The 19,195-nt window shown below is 51.1% G+C and overlaps 2 protein-coding genes across 10 annotated transcripts in view; both read right to left on the bottom strand.

The window, feature by feature from the left end:
- Positions 1-71: 71 nt before the first annotated feature.
- RASL10B (RAS like family 10 member B) lies at positions 72-10,966 on the bottom strand. 2 transcript variants are annotated; one of them, XM_073235257.1, is made up of 5 exons: positions 10,722-10,860; positions 10,310-10,429; positions 7,523-7,885; positions 2,959-3,083; positions 72-2,470 (listed from the first exon to the last, which is right to left on the bottom strand). In XM_073235257.1, the coding sequence occupies exons 3-5, from the start codon at positions 7,736-7,738 to the stop codon at positions 2,200-2,202; spliced, it is 612 nt and encodes a 203-aa protein (XP_073091358.1). In that variant the 5' UTR covers positions 7,739-7,885; positions 10,310-10,429; positions 10,722-10,860; the 3' UTR covers positions 72-2,199. The 2 variants fall into 2 exon arrangements, with proteins under 2 accessions (XP_073091358.1, XP_036871311.1); XM_037015416.2 differs by lacking the exon at positions 10,310-10,429 and having other exon boundaries at positions 10,722-10,966.
- Positions 10,967-15,958: 4,992 nt separating this feature from the next.
- The window catches only part of LOC108407510 (adaptor related protein complex 2 subunit beta 1), a 148,206-nt gene continuing 144,969 nt past the window's right edge, over positions 15,959-19,195 (bottom strand). For all 8 annotated transcript variants that reach the window (XM_073235250.1, XM_073235249.1, XM_073235252.1 and 5 more), the window contains one exon: positions 15,959-18,614. In XM_073235250.1, coding sequence (XP_073091351.1) covers positions 18,540-18,614 — 75 coding nt within the window. In that variant the 3' untranslated portion in view covers positions 15,959-18,539. The remainder of the gene's footprint in view (positions 18,615-19,195) is intronic.

Here is a 19,195-nt window from a genome sequence, read left to right as displayed (position 1 = left end):
CTTCCTTCCACAGCAGAGCTCAGCAGGCAGGCCCCTGCCCTCCCACAGCAGGAACTGAGCCAACACCTTGGTACAGAAACAAGGGAAAACACTCCCTGATTTTTAATCTGACTTCCAATCACAGCTCAATGGGTGTCACACACACACTTCTAGACCCTGTGGTGGGAAACCCTGGGAGGCAGGGAGAAGGACAGAGACTCAGAATGGGGGTGGAGAGAATCAAAATCAAATACCTGGGGTCAAGTGGAAGTGGGGGGCCCAGCCAGGCAATACATTCCAATAGCTCCCATAGGGGGCAGCCAGAGGCCTGACAGTGACAGGGCAGGTGAGATGCTGCCATCCCTCATCCCGTCCTCCTGGCGAACCAGGGGGAAGGCATACAGGGGAGAAAAGGGGGCAGGCCCTCTTCCTTACCCTTCCAGCCACTCCGAAGTGCGGGGAAGGGGAGCCACCACCTCTGTTTCAGAGGGAGGCTCAGAGAGGGTAGGTCACTTGCCCAAACTCAGGCGGCACAGCAGGAAATAGAAGCCAGGAATACAGGACTGCCCAAGGTCAGGGCAGTCACCCTGGGGCTGTGCTATCCCTGGTGGGTGGAGGAGGAGCCAGCTGGGGACGGGACGCATGAACATTGATTCCCTCCCACACTGGATCTGAATGATAACCTCCCCACCCAGGACCCTTCCCCCAGACTCCACTCCATCAACTCTGGGCTACCTGATTTCCTGGCCTGCACACCTCAGCATGGCTATGTCAAGGCTGGCTTGTTTTATCTGCCCCTCTCTAACAAGGGACCTTGTTATCTGCCCACCAGACAACGGCTGAGGGCTCAGCCTCAATAACTTGTCTAGGGAGAACAGGACCCAGACAATTGCTCCCACCCTCCAAGGCCCCCAGTAATCCCTCAGGGTGCTCCTGTATCTTCATGGTTTTTGTTATTTCTTAATCAGTACAAAACTGACAGTGATCAGCTCCAGTGACTAGAGGTAGAAACCCGGCCACTCAGCCGGAGAAAATGGGACAGAGTGAGTCAGGGCATAGGGTGTTGGGACAAGGGGCATCAGATCCTGAGGGCCTCCAACTAGGGGTGGAGATGTGAGGCTGTCTCCCCTAAATACAAGGGTCCCCATAATTCTTTTCTCAGCTCTGCCCCTCCCCAAATTAATCAGGGAAATCTGAGATTCAAGGCAGGCAGGGTGCGGGGCAGTCAGATTGGGGTGGGATTGGGAGACAGAATTCTCACTGGTACACCTGATGCCACCTGGGCACCACCATGTCCACCAATAGTCCCCCAATCCCAACATCCCCCAATCTGGCTGACCATCCAACAGAGAGGAGGTAATAGAGGGTTGGAACCTGGCATCATGGAAACAAATCTATCCTTGAGGGATTCCCTCTCCACACTCTGTCAAGAAAAAAGTTTTAACCCAGGGGGCAATCTGGCTTTGGGGTCAAGAAGGGGGTGAGGGGCACCCGGCAGGGACAGACCATCAAGTTAAGGCTGGAAGGTAGGTTGTTGTGTCTCTGGGGGCTGCTGGGCATGGAGGTTCCCTGGAAGGAGAGTCAGCCTTCTCCCCCGACTCATCTGGGGCCTCAACTCTCAGACCCCAGTTGTGGACCTTGGGCCACCCACATCTCTCTGCCCTGTGTCAATGGTGCCAAAGGTCAGAAGGCTGGCCTCAAAAAGCTGCCAGGATCTGCGAGAAAGGGATGGATGAAATGAGAGCCCTATGAACGGAGCTGGGTGACGGGGGGAACCGGAGGGTGGGTAAAACAGCTGGGCACCAAAAGCCGCTTGGGCAGACTGACAGACACGGGAAAGGAGGTTGCGGGGCAATGACAGACACACTTTCTGAGGAAGACCCGTGGGGACCCGGCCAAGGCAGCACCTCCCTACCCCAACCCTCCACTCTCACGTGCTCATCCCTAATCCCAAAAGGCCGCAGCTCCCCTTAGGGCCGGGCAGGGTACCGCACTACCTATGGCACTAAAGGCCGGCGTCCTGGGCAGACAAGTGCGGGAGGGGAGGACGGGGCAGTTGTGGGAGGGTCCCCCCGCCTCTTACGGTGAGGCGCGTGGCTGCAGGGGTGCTTCAGGACAGGACCATCACAATTCTATTCTGGCTTCTCTCCGGTCAAGCCCCGCAGTCCCGAGGGGAAGCTGCCTGGGCCTGTGGGGGCTGCAGCCCGCGGTGGGGGGGAGTCACATGATGGCGCAGCGGTTGCGGCGCAGCGCGCCCTGGAAGCGCAGGGCAGCGTGCACGTGCTTGCAGCGGACACAGCCAACGCTCTTGAGCAGCTCGCTGAATAGCAGCAGAATATGCCAGTTGTACTTGGCCGAGCACTCCACGTAGCCGCACTTCCAGGTCTTGCGCACCAAGTGTGACACGTTCCAGCGTGGGATCACGCGTCCGCGCTGCAGGTCCCGCTTATTGCCCACGATGATGATGGGCGTCTCCGAGGTGCCGATCACTCTGTGGGGTGAGGTGGTAATCTCAGAACTGTACAGTCCTGTCGCATAACCACTGGGCTTCAAGGGCAGGCTGTGCCTAGCCAATACTACTACTACCATTACTACACATACGTCTCTGCTACAGGTGCAGCACTAAGTAAACCCTTTAGGTATGTTATATTCTCTAATCTGCACAATCGATCCAAAAGGTGAGTCCATTTTTACAGATGAGGAAACTGAGACTTGCATGATAACTGGCTTCAAGTCATACCACTGAGCAGCCCTGGCAGTCTTGTTCCTGGAGCCCCTGCTCTTAACCATTGCACTAGACTAACCACCCCGTGGTAGGAGCCCAAGAATAAGTTAACAGAAATGGGAAGAGAAAATTATTGTATGTGCATGTTTAAGTGTACTTCATCTTTGTCCCCTCACTGGACCTCTTTCTTGGGAAGTAGCTAGCATTGGGGCATCCACGAATGTGGTAATGGACTGTGTATCCTGGCCCCTCACCTTGTCTCTAGGATCTGCTGGCGGATGGTCTTGACGTATTCAAAGCTGTCAAAACAGCAGATGTCGTAGACCAGGATGTAGGCATGGACACTCCGGAGTCCCCTGCAACAGGCATCTGCCCACTCCTGCAACATCCCCGGTCAGTGCCAAGGTCAAAGCAATCATGAAGGCTCCCCTTGTCCCCAGCCACCTCCAGCCACAGATGGACAGCACTCTCACCTGCCACTGTACCCCAAGCCTTCCACACCCACCCATCCCCAGGAGGCCTGGCCTAGGGCAGAACAGAGGAGCTCAGCGCTACAGCTTCCCCAGCTCTAAGCCAGGATAGGGCAGGTCACACCATCTGACCTCAAGGGCCAATGCACTGTCCTGTGCATATCTGGAGCTGAGATGTGTCTTGTCCCATTCTGTCTCCCAATCCATCCAACCATTCATCCATCCAGTCCTTTGTTCAAGTACATTTATTAAGTGCCTCTAAAAGCCAAGCCCTGAGCTAGTTGTTGGATCTGCTTAAATCCCATCCTCCAAGGCTCAGATCAAATGCCTCTTCCTCAGAGAAGCCTTCCAGCAAGCAGAGGACTACTCCCTTCATCTCCTGTATTCTAAGAATCCTTTGATTATACCTTGGTGTAGCTCTGAGGGCACAGAGGGGAGGAGAGAACAGCCTCTCCCCACCCCTCGCCCCAAAGGCTGCGAGAAGCTGCAGAGGTATATGTTAATGGACAAAGGCCAGGCGACAGATTCTGGAAATATTGCAATTTACTCCACACTTGGCTAGAGCTGTTTCCATCCCCAGCTCCCCACTTCTCCTGTGAGCTTCTAAGAGGGCTAGAGCCAAGCCTTACTCATTTTTACTTACCTCTTCTTCCTCCCCTCCGTGCCTCCCAGTGCTGGCTCTCAGCAGGCTCTTTAATTGCACAACCTAGGTTGGTGAGCTCTCCAGGGTCCTGAACCCCACTTGGTCCATGCTGGGATCAATGCAACTCCTGCCTGTAAGCTGCCCTTAGATTGCTATCTGCTGTGCCCCTTGTTTGCTCCACTCTGCCCTCAGGGTTGAGAAGGAGAGGGCCTGAGGAGAAAAAGATTGAGACTGGCTGCATAATGGGGGCTGATAAGGAGCAGGGCCCCAGGGCAGCTCCAGGGAGATAAAATTCCTGAATGCTTGTGGCAAATTCTCAAAGAGGGGCTGCAGCTCAAGATGAATAGGCCCCTGGAAAGGCTGAGTGCACTAAAGACAAGGTTCCTTAAGAGATTAATTAGCCAATTAACCTGCCAGCAGATGGCAATTTCAAGATCAGTTGAAGGCAGCCAGTGTGTGGAAAGAACAGGTCCCTGAAGTTGGGGGAGGGAGAGGCCTCGAAGGACAAGGGGAACCAGTGTCTTCTCCCCTGAGGGTTCAGGCAAAAGACAGGAAGGAGGTGCACGCCTGTCTCCAGTGCCAGCTTATGAGCTGAGTTAGGGCAGGGACCGGGTGTGAAGGAGGACTATAGCTGGTTCTCTACTTCAGAGAAGGAATAAGATGGGAAGGCCTTTGGTGGCAAAGGTGGGGAGTTAAGTCTGACTCCAGAAAAGCACCTCCCAACTCAAAGGCTTATAAGCTGCTGCAGTGGATTTACCCAGGGAGATGATGTGGAATCTTGCTTTTATGCTTAGTTTTAACTTTGGAGCAAGGGGAAGATGCTGAGGACAAATCTAAAACCATACGGCCCCATGAACTGGCTTCTGAGGCCAGGGAAGACTACATTCTGTTGCCTACCGTGCCCTCCAGGAACCTGGGATCCCCCACCCCTGACCCGGGTGTGCAGTTACTCCCCCATCCCCTGCAGAGTGGAGATGAGTGGGAAGTGGAAGGGATGCAGAAACAGGCAGGGAGGTTCCCACCTTTCTCCAGCTCTCTAGTGGGGAGGGCAACAGCTGCCACCTCTCCCCTAACATGCTGCCCCCTCAAGGGGGCCTCCAGGCTGCCTCCCACCACTCCTTTCTCAGGGCTCCTAAAAGGGAGAGGAGGAAGTCTCCTAATTGGAGGGGTTGTCCCTTCACCTTGATTAAAGGGAGGGAGAAAGCTTAGTTTTGCTTCCAGCTAACTCCATGCAGGGTTCCAGGCTGTAAAAGACCATCTTGGGGATGTGTCAGGAGAGAGAAGAGGCAATGGAAACTGAGTCCAGTTCCAAGCACACAGGAGCTGAGGGAGGCCAGCACCTGGGTGCCAGCCATGCACTTGCTGCTCATTCTTTTGGTTGCTCATGCCCTCTGACCTCAGCTTCCTTCTCTGACAGGAGGAGAGGGGCTGCAGAGGGAACAACTGAGGCTCAAACCCAGGACACACCCCTCTCTTGGGCTGGATCTCATACAACATTGGGGAAAAATGTACTTTTATTTTATTTTTAGACAGTGGCCATCAAGATTCTTAGGTTGTATATTTGATATTTGGGGCATGCAGGGTCCCTTCTCAGTATTTTTCTGCTCAAAGTCCCTTTCTTATGCTCCAGGAGTGAAGTCTTGGACATCCTGGAGGGTCCAAAACTCAGGGTCCATCAGGAAGAAAAAGGCTAGCAATCCAACAGGAAGATGGACCAAGTAACAGTCACCAGAAAAAGAAATACAGAGGTCCTTAAACATATGAAAAGATGCTCAACTTCACTCATTAGCAGAGATGCAAATAAGAACTACACTGAGAATATCATCTCCCATCTATTGGACTGTCACGAATCCAAAGTTTGACAGTACTCTCTGATGGCAAGGCTTTAGGTTAAAAAAGCGCTCAGGTACACTCCTCCCAGGAGCACAAAATATGCAACTTTATAGAAGGGGTGGAGGACCTGGCAACACCTTCTAAACTCCAGCTGCACTTCCCCTTTGACTTAGCAATGCCATTTCTAGGAATCCATCCCGCAGATAGGCCTCCCTATGCACAGACTATGTACAGGGCTACTCATTGTGGCCTTGTTTTAAACAGCAAAAGATTAGAAACAACCCACTTGTTCAACAACAGGCAACTCTGTGGTACCCCTCTCCAGTGGAACACAGTGTATCCATGGGGGAAAAAAAAGTGAAGACCACCTCTAGATACTGACATGGAAAGATCTCCAGGTTATAATGTTAAGTGAAAAAACACAGTGAAGAACAGTTTTTTTGTTAGTTTTGTTGTTTTTTTTTAATGTAAGAAGGAGAGTAGAGTAAGAATACATTTTCTTATCTGTGTAAAGAAACCCTGGAAATATGAATTAAAAAAACAAGGAGAATGGCTATAAGAGAATGCAGCAAGATTCAGGGTGGAGAGGGCAGGGTGGGACTGAAATTTCTCTGGGTGTACCTTTTTACAAAGTTTGGACTTTAAATTGTGTCTTACCTATCCCCAAATTGAAATTGAATTAAAATTTAAAATAAATAACACAAGAATATGTGAAAAAATGAACAAAGCTCAATGTGTAGGACTGGATCTGAATATGCGCTCAGGCTAGTCTCCTTTGGAGGACTAGAAGGCCCTGACCCTGGACCCACTTGCTATTTCCAAGGCACGGGTGCCTGGATTAGGCTGTTGTCTTTTGGGTTGGCCTCCCACACCTGGGATGGGAGAGACATGTCCTTGAGGTTGGGCCAAGGCCCTCTTGCCCCAAGTTGCTAAGCCTAAGCCTTTCCCCTGCCCCAGCCCCAGCCCCAACATGAGCCTGCTGACTGGCAGGGCCAACTGGCCTGTCCTTGCTGGAGCAGCCTCTGCACCTCGGGTCAGGGGCTTCCTTTGGTTAAGCAAATGTGTCAATGCTGAGCTTCCCCCTGCTCCTGACCCCCTCTCAAGCCAGAGGTATAGAGAAGGAAGGTGCACAAGAAGCCAGAGCACCGGGGGCATGTGCTTCCAAACCCCCGCAGGAAGGGTGCCCAGTGGGCAGTCCTGAGATCTGTCTTGAGGGGGCAGGGCATCACTTAAGAGAAAAGGCCCTTGAGCAAGTGACCTGGTTGGGGCTCTCTAGTCTCTGAGAACACACCTTCCCCAGGTCCTGGCCTTTTCTTCTGCTGTCCCTTCTGCAGTTGACAGGGGTCTGAGGCAGGGTAAGCAGGGCCCAGAATATTAACAGGCATCTAGTGTTCCTGTCTTTCTTTCCACTGCCCCTTACTGGCCCAAATCCTACTTAGTTGAGACATTGCCTCCTGTGACCCCCAACCCCACCCACATGGGTGGATTAGATGCCCCCTTAGGGCTGCCTTAACTGCCTGCGTCTCCACCAGCCATGGCCCTTATCACACCATATAGTAATTGCCTATTTGTTTTCTTACCAGACTGGGTTCCTTGAGAGCAAACTGCACATCTGTTTTGTGCACCATTCTACCCAGTGCCCACCACAAGGCCTGACACACATTAAACATTCACCAAATATTTGTTGAAAAAACAAACAGCGCACAAACGAAAGGATTCCTGGTAGAGTTCCAGGAAGGGTGGCTCATGGTGAAGCACGGAGCTCCCAAAGCCAGCGGTGGGGCCTGGCAATAGGGCCAGAGCCTGAAGGGGGTTGACGTCCAGCCTCTTCCCTAGCCCTCTACCCCCCCAACCCCACCGAGGGCCTCCTACCTGCAGCGTGTTGACAGGGAAGGCGCTGATGGGTGGGAAGTCCAGGATCTGGAGGTCGTGCACGTGGCCGTTCATGACGACAGCAGGTAGATAGAGGCGGCGAGCGGTGGTGGGCACGCAGACCTCGCTGAACTCGTTGTACAGGAACTGGCGCACGATGGCACTCTTGCCCACGCCTCGCGCCCCCAGCACGGCCACCCGGTAGGTGGAGACCATGCCTCCCGCCCCACTCCGCCGCCTCGTCCTTGGCGCTGCCTGGGGCTTCCCTGGGCTGCATATTCCAGGGGCTGCGGGCTCAGCCACCGTCAGGACCAACCATTGCTGCCCCTGCTTGCCCCGGGCCCTCTGTGGTCTCCACCTGGACTGTGGGGACAAGAGGTGTGGGTTTGGTGGGCTGGCTTCTCCCTGGACCTGTCCTGTGCTTTTCTACCTGGGGGACTTTGCTGAAACTGTTACTGTCACTCAGCACATGCCTTCCCTTTCTCTCGATGCCTATCATCTCCACCTGTCAAACCCGTCCATCCTTCCTTCTCCATTTTTTTCCTGCCATCCATCCCACCAGTGGGACCCAATCTTTCTTGACTTGTATTAGGACCTGACTTTTAGCCAGGTCTGACTCCCCAACCAAGGCAGGCTGCAGAGCAGAGTGGCAAAAGCATTAGACTTTAGCTTCAAGTCCCAGCTTTCCCACTGAGCTTGTGACAAGACAGCAACTCCTGAGTCTGGGTCTTGCCCTGAGGGGTGATAGTAGGCAAGTGTGTCTCATGGGGGCACTCCTGGCATTTGGTGGAGAATTATTTATTGGGAAGTACATTTTATATCTCCGGCTGCCAGGTGGCACCTGCCAGCAGCAGTCGCCAGTCTCCATGATGACCCAGAACGCCCCCAGTTGAGGACCCCTGGACTAGATGACTGCTTTGGCTTGGGGCATGCCACGGGTTGAGCACTGTGCGTCAGCGAGCTCCCATGGTTACGCTTAGTACCCCATCCCTCAAGGATAGGTGGTCCCACTTTAGAGAGAAGGCTGAGAGGGAATGAGCAGTGTGCCCCAAGTCACACGGCAAGTAATGACAGCGGCGCTTTTCTACGATGTCACAGCACTTTAAGCTTCCAAGTTGAGGGATTCTAGCTGGTGAATGCTTACAGGCCAAGGGCATCCACCTGAGCTTGGAGGGCTTGGTATACAGTAGGTGCCCAGGAAAGGGCTGCTGCAGGACTGGACCTTGCTATAAGGTCATTAACCCCTTGCCTGCTCAGTTTCAGTGGCTTCAGGGTTAGGTATAAATCCCAGCTGTGACGTTTCCTAGCTGTGGGTCAGAGGGCAAATCAGCTGCCCAATCTCAGCCATGCTTTGCACATATATAAAATGGGATCAACAGCCCTTCTGAGATAATCCAAGTAAATCTCTTAACAGGTTCCGGTTCCCTCCACTGGGGATGGAAGACTCATGCCTGAGCCCTCCTGGCTGGGGACTATTCCCAGGATGACACCAGTGCCTACCTACTACATGGGTCCAGGGCAGATAGGTTTGCTGGGTTCTGGGCAGGACATGATTTTCAGCTTGTGCTCTCTGTGGATGCAGATTCTTTCCACATATGCACAGTTCACAGCTGAATATCCCTCAGTCTGTCCTGGTTCAGAATCCAATCCACCTGGTATGTGTATATGCAGTATAGTAAATATAGGGCTGGATTTGGAATGAGACCCACCAGAGTTTGTTTCCTAGCTCTGCCACCTAAAGTGTGACCTTGGGTAAGAAACATCTCAGGGCATTGTGAGGTCCTGCATGTGAAGTCCAGGGCCTGGCACAGAGTAAGTGTTCAATAAACAGTGGCCATTTTTATGTATAAGGGTCCTTTATTCAACTAAGGTTTTCCACAGTCTCAGTGGGACCTCCTAGCAATCTGGGATGGGTCACTAAATCCACTGTTACACCATTGTTCGTGCACATATGGGGGGTCTGTGTGTATGTGCATGTGTGTGTGGGCACGCATGCATGTGATTCTTCCTTCCCCGTTTCATTTTAAGGTAAAAACAAAAACCCCCAAAACAGAGACTTAGGGAAGTGAAGACCACACAGCCAGTAGAGCTGTCAACTAAGACTAGGACCCAGATCTCTTTTCTACCCAGTGCAGTGTTCTGTCCCCAACAGGTGCTTATCCACTTACACTGGCTCCCAGCTGGGGAGTACAGTTCCTCTTCCCCATGATCCCTCCTGGGCCTCAGCCCCTCAGGCATCCCTAGACACAGTCAGCTTGGCAGAGAGCCTCAGCTGAGTTAATTACATAAGCAGCACAATCAGGTGGGAAGAGGGCATCCTAGGGGAGGGACAGAGGGCAAGGAATGCAAGAGTCCCCCATCTCTCTGAGTGTGGCAACTTCAGGTGTCTAGGATGTACCTAACCTGCAGATTCTCCTAGACACCACACACCCTGCCCAGAAACCAGTCCCTTTCTGGGAAATAGCAGGAAATAAAAACAGGGCACAATGCTGGAACCATGGAGCAGGTACAAGAGAGGCTCCTAGGCTGGGCCAGTCTTCTGGAACTCACAAGGCCCAGTGTTGCCCTGTCCCTGACTCAGAGGTGATTGGCACTCCCTCCCTCTTCTTAGGCGGGGGTCCTAGATCTAAGGGTCTATTAACCTAACATCCCCAGCTGGTTGGGGGTGGATGGCGGCTGTCCCAAGAAGCAGGGCCCAGACCCAATTCTCCTCCCCAAGGCCTGCGCTCTGCAGTGAGTCTGCAGACAGCGCCCGCAAGAGACCAGGGGCACACACAGGGACCAAACCTGCTTCTGGTGCCCTCCCCTTGGCCTGGACACCTAATCCCTGCGCCGGACTGAGAGCTGGGGCTTTGCGGTCCCTTGGGCCGAGTCACACGTCTGCCGGCTGTTTGTCCCCACACGTTCCTGTGGGAATGGGTCGGTGGGGGCGTCGTTGGATGCTGGGCTCCCCATGACCTGATTGGTGGGAGTTTGGGGGCGATGCCGGAGCCCAGCCTGCTCTCCGCCTCCAGCACCTTGCAGGCACCCCCCGCGGCCAGCGCCAATTCTCACGTGGCCGCCCCGCGCTTCTTCCCCGCCGGCCCCCTCTTTCCCCTGCCCTGGCCCCCTCGCCCAGCGGTTCCCACCAGCAGCGCCGCGCCCGGCCCGGCCCGCCCCGGTCCCCGGCCCGCCTCTTCCCCCGCTTCCAGCCGCTTACCCGGGGCCGTCCTAGCCGCCCCCAGCCCTGGCCGGTCGGTCGGCGGGGCAGCACTCCCCCCGGGCTCCGGCGCTGCCCCCGGCTTCCCGGCCCGGGGGGAGAGGGGTGCGGGCGCCCCTGGCTGCCCAGTCGGGGCGGGCTCAGGGGCGGGCGCGGGGTGGGGGGCCGGTGCGGCCGCCGAGGGGTAGGACACCTCCGGCCCCGGCTCTCCTCGGAGCGCGCCGCCCGCTCGCGCAGGATAGAGGAAGGAGGGGGGCTGAGCGCGGAGTCGGGGGGGGGCGCGGGGGGAAGGGCTGGCATACTCCGCTGGGTCCCTGAGCCCGACAGATTCCTTCGGGCGGCCCTCGGCGAATTCTTTAGTCCCTAGCCTAGACCTGCACCGTACCCCGCCCCGACTCGCCTGTGATATTTTTAGATCTAATCTGGAGGGTGGGAGGAGAGGCCGGGAGAGGCTCTACAGCCTTTTGCTTTGCTCATCCCCCACCATCCGGCGCACTTCCCCACAGGCTCTCCCACTCTACGTCCCTTTTCTGACCCTTCCCAGTACAGTGAGTTACCCCGCGGTCCCACTATTTGCCCTGCACCGTGTGTGGGGGGCAGCGTCCAGCCTCATCTCAACCCCGATGGAGGGCAGAGTTCAGGGTCGTCACTCATCCTCACTGAAGCAGGGAAAGGTAGGTTGATCAGGCTAGCACCAAGCAAAGCTCATCTCCTGTCAGTGAATGGCCTCCACTCCTGTAACCAAAACTACATCCTTTCCACACTGGGAGATACCAGTTTTTACCCGGCTTGAGGGCAGAATCACCCATGTATTTTATTCTGAAGCAGTTGCCACCAGCTATCATTTATCATCAATAGCTAGCATTTATTGGGCGTATACTCTGTGCCAGACAACATGACACCGAGCCTTGCCTGCATTCTTTAATCCTCAGAACTGTAAGGTCGATTCTGTTGCCCACGTTCTACCTCCCATTTTCCAGATGAGATCACTGAGGCTGAGAGAGGCTAACTCATCTTACTGAAGTGTAAAATGTGGACTACAAAGATTGGGAGTCCTTAGCTGGGCAGCCACAGGTGGAGCTTCACACAGTGCTCACAGTCCAACGGGGAGAGGCAGACACCCAGCTCTACCAGCGTGTGCCCTGTGCAGTCAAGGTTTGGGGGCAGGGCGGAGGGAGGGGAACAACTAGTTTAGAGGAGCCAGTGGAGGCTTCAGAGGCAGCAACTTTCAAGGAAGGAGGCTTGAAGGAAGTGGATTTGGGGTAGCAGAGTCGGGAAGGTTGTGGGGGAGGAGGGCTACAGATGGAGAGAAGTTGGGAGCTATTACAAAGGTTTGGGAAGGGAGTCCAGGAAGCAGAGAGCCCTGAAAGCATGGTGAGAGGAGGCAGAGCTGGTTGAGGGGAGGTCTCAGAGGCCTTGATTGCTGGGTGAGGAGTTTGGATCTAGCCCTGTGCTGGATGGGATGGCGCCGAAGGGTTTTGAAGCAGGGCAGCATCCTGGTCAGAACTGCATTTGAGTTGTCTGCAGGACAGGAAGAAGGAAAGGGAATCCCAGAGGGATCTCCTGTGTTTTTATCTCTGGGACCCAGCACCCCTCACTGAGTTCCTATTACATAGGAGCTGGCTTCCTCCCAGAACCCAGCTTTCCTCCAGAACCAGTTTTCCTCCTCCCTTTGGGCTCTGCTTTCGAGCACCTTCCCAGTTGTTCCCTCTCCCTCTTGTCCAGACAGGAGGCATAGTGGTTTTGAGCCTGGACCTCAGAATTGGACAGATCTGCACTTAAATCCTGGCCCCTACTACTTACTATGTGACTGTGAACTTTCCAAACTCTATTGCCTTATTTGTAAAATGGAGATGTGATCAGTTTTGTTGCAGGGCTTAAGTGAGCTGTGGTGTGAAAGCCCTTAACACAGTGCCCAGCATGTCTAAGTCTCAGTGTGTGACCTTTATTTTTTCCTGCCTTTCTTACAGACATACAGCCCCATATAGGACATTTGAACACTACCTTGGGTAGGCATTTCCATTTATTCTAGGTGGGTTCCCAGAGGATTGGAAGGGCCAGGGCAGCAGCTAAAAACAAACAGAGTCAAGAAGCCTATGGCCTCTTCCTGGGTGCTTCTTTTGGGGGGAGAAATGAGATTTTTCTCACCTTCTAGCATCGTCATCTGAGCTTTCCCTAACTTGATAAAATTGTCCAGGGCACTATAGCACCCTTGTATACATCTTTAATCCTTATTTACCCCAAGGACCCCAGACTTTGTCTATTCCCCCAGCCATGACCCTCCACTTGGGTTCAACTTCAGCCCAAATGCACTAGAAGTAAAAAATCATGCAATGCTTATACCTTGGAGCCAGGCACCTCAGAAGCTTCTCAACTTTATAGTAAGGGAACACAAAGACACAGGTCAATTATATCATATAGGGCCTCTTACTGGCCGTCAGTGGTTAAGTGATTTATTGTTTTTATTTAAACAAGTAGCCACAGTATTAACATAAAATGCAAAGTATGTCTGAATTTAAGATTCAGCTGTCATTTTGTGTTAAGAATGTTCACCTGTATCTGCTTTTGTTATGTAGCTGTATTCCTATTATGTTAATGTATGTGCGCAATTTAATTAGTAGTTTAAAACCTATACATGCTTATGTTACTCTACAAGAAGATATGTCAAAGAAAAAGAAAAAAAAAAAGAATGTTCACCTGTAGGTAAGGGCCTGTTTGCTCGCCAATCACTGAGATTATCTTGGTGAAAAATTTTGAAGCATTGTCCTTGGGTCTGACTTTGAGCCTCAGGAGGCTCTGGTTCAGCTGGGAACACCTGATGTCTGAGGTGCAAGGTCAGATTCCAGGGGAGTGGGTGTGTGGGTCTACCTGCAACATCTGAGGCCCAGATATGGAGTGGGACAGAAGGAAAGGACTCAAACCTGCCTGGGCCATCCCCACTTCATCATAGCTGGGTACCTTGCCAAGCGTTCAGAGGCTGTTTAGCTTCATCCTGGAGCCTCTGACGATAGTGAGAGTGAATGAAACAAGGGAAGCCAGAGGCTAGATGTGAACACCTGATTAACAGAAGCAGCAGTGAGTGGAGTTCTCAGTCCCAGAATGTTGGGGACAATCCTGTTTCAAAACAATACTCTGGAAATTAAGACCATCTGGGTCAAATGAACCCCCAAATTAGCCTTCTCCTCGGGGGCTGCATCAAGAATGGCAGGGCAAAAGCTAAATGAGAAGCTGAGATGGCAAGTTAGGAGCCAACTCGGAAACTTTTCAAGAAACATTCTTGTTGGTAATAACGTTTTTGGGGGCTGGTTGGGATTCTAGGATTAGTGTTTCAGGAGATAGAAATGGGTAACAACGGGGGAGGTGTGATCTTTCCCAAGTGCCACACCAGGTATTAAAATAAACAGGCTCTTGTCTCCTGGAGCTGGGGGTGGCAAGGAAAAGAAAACTGGGTCCAGCAAATCAGAAAAAGCATCAATGCATGAGGTGGGAGTAGGAAAGCTTAAACCTGGGAGTCCTCAACTCTTTGCTGGCATCAGCACTCTGCCTGCAAAGATGCCTGTGTTGGTGGGGCCGACTGTATGGGGACTGTTTAATTGGAGCCTCTGCGAGGTATAGGACTTTCCCTGATGTCCATCTTAATTTTATCTGGCAAAATCCCTGGGAGCCCTAGGGCAGCCAAAAGAGAGGATCTGAGATCCCAGTATTTCCTGGTCACCATTCTGGGGTCAGAAAAGGATCATCCAACCTTGATGCCAGGATTCTTGTTTGCAGAGCCAAGAATGAACTTAGCAAACACCCAAGATAGGAGAGCCAGGGAGAGACTTTTATTGAGAGATAGTGAGAGGACAGAGCTCCTGGCTTGCACCAGGTGGGGACATGAGAACCTGTAGTGGTGCCATGTCTAGGGGTTTTATAAAGCAGTTGAGGACTTTTGGGAACAGGAAAAAAAGCTTAGGGGTGTGGACTTATTAAGTGGTTCCTTAATATTTATAATTAACACAAGAAACTCCCTGCTCTGATCTCTCCCTGTGATACCAGCGTCTGGGGCTGGGAGCATACCAAACAAGGCTGCCTGCCTGGCCCCCAAGGTGGGCTGAGGTATTGTGTGCTAAAGAGTAAATTAAGAATCTTACTTCTTAACTTCCTAGGTGTTAAAATGCAATCTTATCTTTAAGGTGGAATCCTTCTTGCCTTTTACTATGTTGTTTTGCAGCTGGGTCTGCCTGCTAAATTAGTTGCCCAGTTTGCAAAATCACCTCGTCTGAAGGAGGAAAAACAGCACATAGGCCTGGACCTTTATAATGCTAAAGTGAATCTCACACATGATTACAAATGATTAGCATAATAAAAACATGTGCTACTCTTCTTTATCTGGGGAATATTAACTGATCTCACTGAAGAATAACTCTAGTGCTTAATGTTTAACACAAGAGTTTTGGTAGGGGGTTTCCTTGCATGTAGTTATTTACATTTCTCTGACTGCAAATATCTTGCCTTGCTTTTTCCGGAGGCCCTAACTCTACTCTGACTATACCCACAGTCCCTGTCTCATTTGGACACCCAAGTAACCAAAGCAGCCATTGTTCTGACAACCCAGCTGCTTAGCACTGTGCAAAGCACCTCACCTACACTCACTGTAGTGGTGAGAGGTTCAGGGACTAGTCCAAGGGCATCTTGCTGTTGGCTCCCTCAGCCTCTTTCCCCTACTCCAGAATGTGCGCTCATCAGAATCCAGGGGCTGGGTGTCTATCCTGAAAACAATTAGGTCATGTGCCCCCTGCAACACAATTGCAAGTGACCAAACTTCAATTCCAGGGAAGCCTGCTTTCATGCAGCATTAATCCTGTTCATGTGGGAACATGCAGACCCTGAGTCCAGGACTAAGAGGCTTCTATAAATTAAGAGATTTATGCAATGTCCTGGGTAATAGGAAACTGAGTACCTCTGCTGTGCTCTTTCTGTCCCTGTGCCTTGCTGGCTGGCTGGCTGCCCTGGGGCCCTGTCAGAGGACCTGCCAGTAAAGATGAATTGGCTTCTCTGAACACTCCCTGCCTGCAATGTACTGGACTCTCCCTCAAGTCAGTTTTAACCTCATCTGGCCAAATCCCTGGGAGGGGTGGGGCAGCCAAAAAAAAGGTTCTAACAGCATGGCTATTAAGGCCCAACACTTCCCTGGCCAGCTGTGTTTTGTCCTACAGGGTTATTTCTGGGAACAAAGTACATAACGACAAAGTTCATTATGTGTAAATCAGTTTATTGATGAAGACACAAGGTCAAGCTTCCCACAACCCCCACCCTCCCAAAGAATAGATCCCAACAACAAAAGAATGTAAGCATTCTTAGGGCAACATTTACCACCCCTCTCCTCCCCATCTCTCTCCAGCATCTCAAGCTTTACAACACAGACACACAAACAGTCTCGGGCAAGGGCAGACACTCAGGGCATCTCTGACCAGCAAGAGAGTTCTGGGTGTGTGTGTGCTTCCCTGCCCTTTGTATGACACCAGCTGACTGTTACAAAGACACACTAAGGCAGAAGAGAGGGAATGCAGGGCAATCTACCTCCGTTTCCCAATTAGGCCAAGCTTGACATGAGCCAAAAGGGAAGGCGTGGTGGAGGCAAGAGGTTCTGTCTTCAGGAGAGAGGTCCTTTCCCTGGAGCAGAATGCCTCCCTAACTGATCAAGGGTGCACAGGAGGCAGCCTCCAAAGGAGCAAGGAGTTCACTGGTTGGCTCAAGTCAGCTGAGAACAGGAGCTGCCACCCATCACTGCTGAGGAGGCTGAGAGAAGCCTTGTTTCAGATACAGAGGGACATATCCTGGTACAAAACTGTTCTGTCTGCTTACACTGACACATACTCTTCCTTCTGGAACTACAGTTTGCTTTGAGAACACAGCACTGGTAGTGTGAATCTTCTTCACTGCTTGTACCCGAGTATTTCCCAACAAGGGAGCTTTATCAACTTGCTCTTTCACCCCATCCATGATGACCCATCCACCTCCCTGCACAGGATTCTGTGTTTCTCCTTCCTCTCCACATGCCTGAGGGCTGGTAACACAGGACAATGGTTCCTTTCCCTAAACCCCCTTAATTCTTCTCTTGAGATTCTCAAGGTTTATGAAACTGCTTAGGGGAATACCACTCTCCCAAGTTTTAAAACTGGCATGAATCAGGGTTTTTTCAGACATGATGGGGCTGGGGGTAGTTTCTGCTCCTGTTTTTTTACAATTCCTCCTCTTGGACTTACTCTTAGGTCTGAAAATACCTCTGATTTGACAGAGGCATCTAAGAAGAGCAGTCTTGGTCATGAATTCTGACTAGTGGGCTTCATGCAATCCAAGTGCCCACACATGAAACAGTGTGAACACTGCTAAAGAAGTTGGTTTGGGCATGAAAACATTCTTTGAAAAAAATACACCAATGTGTTAAAGGAGGGGATTTCACAACTCCCAGTCTTTTGAGAGATGACAACAACTGCTTAACCCTCTGAGATGATCTCAACTGCCTTGGAGCCTAAGTAACAAGAGCCAAGAGAAGATCACAGAGCTGAAAGGATGAAGTGAATCTGTGATATCTCTAAACTTGCTTCATCTCCGCAACCCCCTGCTGATCTCAAGAACTATGCTCCAGGAGGCAGAGAGGGAAGCATTAGCTACTCCTTCATTCTGGCACCTGGATTTACCTTCAAGTAATTGAAAAGATACTCCGCTGCCACCTGATGCCAGTGAATGGAGTGCAAAATCAGCAAGGAATGCAAGCAGAGCCAAAAAGAAGCAGGCACAGGAAGGGCAAGAGAAAGGCATTGAGGAAAAGAAAACTAATGAGACACACCAGCAAACAATGATCCAGGCTCCCAGCTCTGTGTCTAAACAGCCAACAGGCCTCAGGCAGTAACATCCTTTTATCTTTTTCAAGAAAAAGAGGATTGGATTACTTAAGTCTGTTTCAACTCTAAAACTATGATTTTGGATCTGAAATGGACCTGAGAATTAAACTGAGGGCAAGGAGTGGGGAAATGGCATTTTGGTTCCTGTTTTCCATCTCTACTCAAATTCTTTAATCAGTGTTACTAATGGGTTAGATCAAGAGAAAGGAATGTAGTAAGTTCTAATTTCTCTCAGCCTTGGTGCTGACAGGCCCTATTTCCTGCACCCTGACACCATTCAATCAAGGAAGACCACTATTCCCAACTGCAGAAAAATCCAATGAGATGATAATACAGGACAGGGCGAATCACAAGGAAAAGCCTTTAAATGACCAGGGACAAAGTTGCCTCAGATAAGAGAACTCCTAACAGGGTGGGCAGGGAACTGTTATCTCTTTTCATAGGACCGTGCAGCTAATGACAATCAGTTGTTTTCACACTTTCTACCAGTTACACTACTCCCTCAATTTCTCATATGTACAAAAATATAAAACAATAAAGTGCAGTTTATGTTTCAGTGACACTTTTCCTTGCTTTAATATTTTTAGTCTTTTTCTGCTTCTGAAATGAGCTCTCAATTACAAAATATCAAACTACACTCAAAAATGCCAGCCCTTGGCATAGAATGGAGAAGCCACAAATAAGGACAGACCACGGCAGCAGGTAGCAAGAGGTGGGAAGTGATTGAAGCAGTGGTCACAAATGTTCACAGGAAGCCCTAACTATCCAACAGGTTGTGCCCTAATGTCAGCACAGGTTAGACTAGTCACTACCTTGGTGGGTGGTCTCAGTGTGTTTGGGTTCAGAGTCTCTAGGCAATACAATTTCTTCCAGTTATGGGTCCTCAGCTTGCACCGATCTCAGGGTGGCCAGAGGGCATCAGACCAGTCCATTAGTTTTTCAAAATGCTGTCGTAGACCTGATAGATGTACTGAGAGACTTCCGGAGCTCTACACTTCAGTGACAGCTGTTAGGAGGAAAAGGAGAAACACAATTAACGTGGAGGTTGGCATTATCTGGAAAGGTCTCCAAGCACTCAGTTCAAGAAAACCTCTTTTGATATAATGGGAGAAGAGCTTCTATCACACAGTAGCCAGAGAGATCCTGTTGATAGGCTTTGGGGGTTTTAGAATTTCAATTTAAATGAGTATCAAGTTGTGCTGTGTTTTCTACATTCTTTGTGGGTCTGTAAGATTATGAAATCATCCATATTAAAAACATCAAAGCTTTTGGCTGTAGGGGAACAGCTGCTCCAGTGCTTTGCTAAGGGTCACAGAGATGGTTACCAAATGAAAAGGGAAGGGCTAAACCCTAACTTGTTGGTGGCCGTTTCAGCTGCCTGCCTCAGTTTCTCAGTTTCACAAGGATAGTTATCTCAGTCCCAATTCTGGGGGATGTACAACCAAGTAAAATAAAAGCACAAGTGAAGTATGTCCAAAGTACTAGTCCTTTCTGTGTTACACTGAGGAAAGTATATGCTGTTATGGGGGGAAAACAACACAAAAAGACATTTAATTAGTACAACCAGGAAGCAATTCATGCCAATGG

The sequence above is a fragment of the Manis javanica genome, chromosome 4 (genome assembly GCF_040802235.1).
Source record: "Manis javanica isolate MJ-LG chromosome 4, MJ_LKY, whole genome shotgun sequence".
Lineage (NCBI taxonomy): Eukaryota > Metazoa > Chordata > Mammalia > Pholidota > Manidae > Manis > Manis javanica.
This window is presented reverse-complemented; position numbering and strand designations above follow the sequence as displayed.

Bases quoted from the DNA above. Each gene is read 5' to 3' on its own strand.
- RASL10B (XM_037015416.2), bottom strand. From the start codon at position 7,738: ATGGTCTCCACCTACCGGGTGGCCGTGCTGGGGGCGCGAGGCGTGGGC. The intron at 3,084-7,522 runs GTAGGAGGCCCT...GGGATGTTGCAG, and splicing joins TCCCTGTCAACACGCTGCAG to GAGTGGGCAGATGCCTGTTG. The intron at 2,471-2,958 runs GTGAGGGGCCAG...CTCACCCCACAG, and splicing joins CAGCAGATCCTAGAGACAAG to AGTGATCGGCACCTCGGAGA.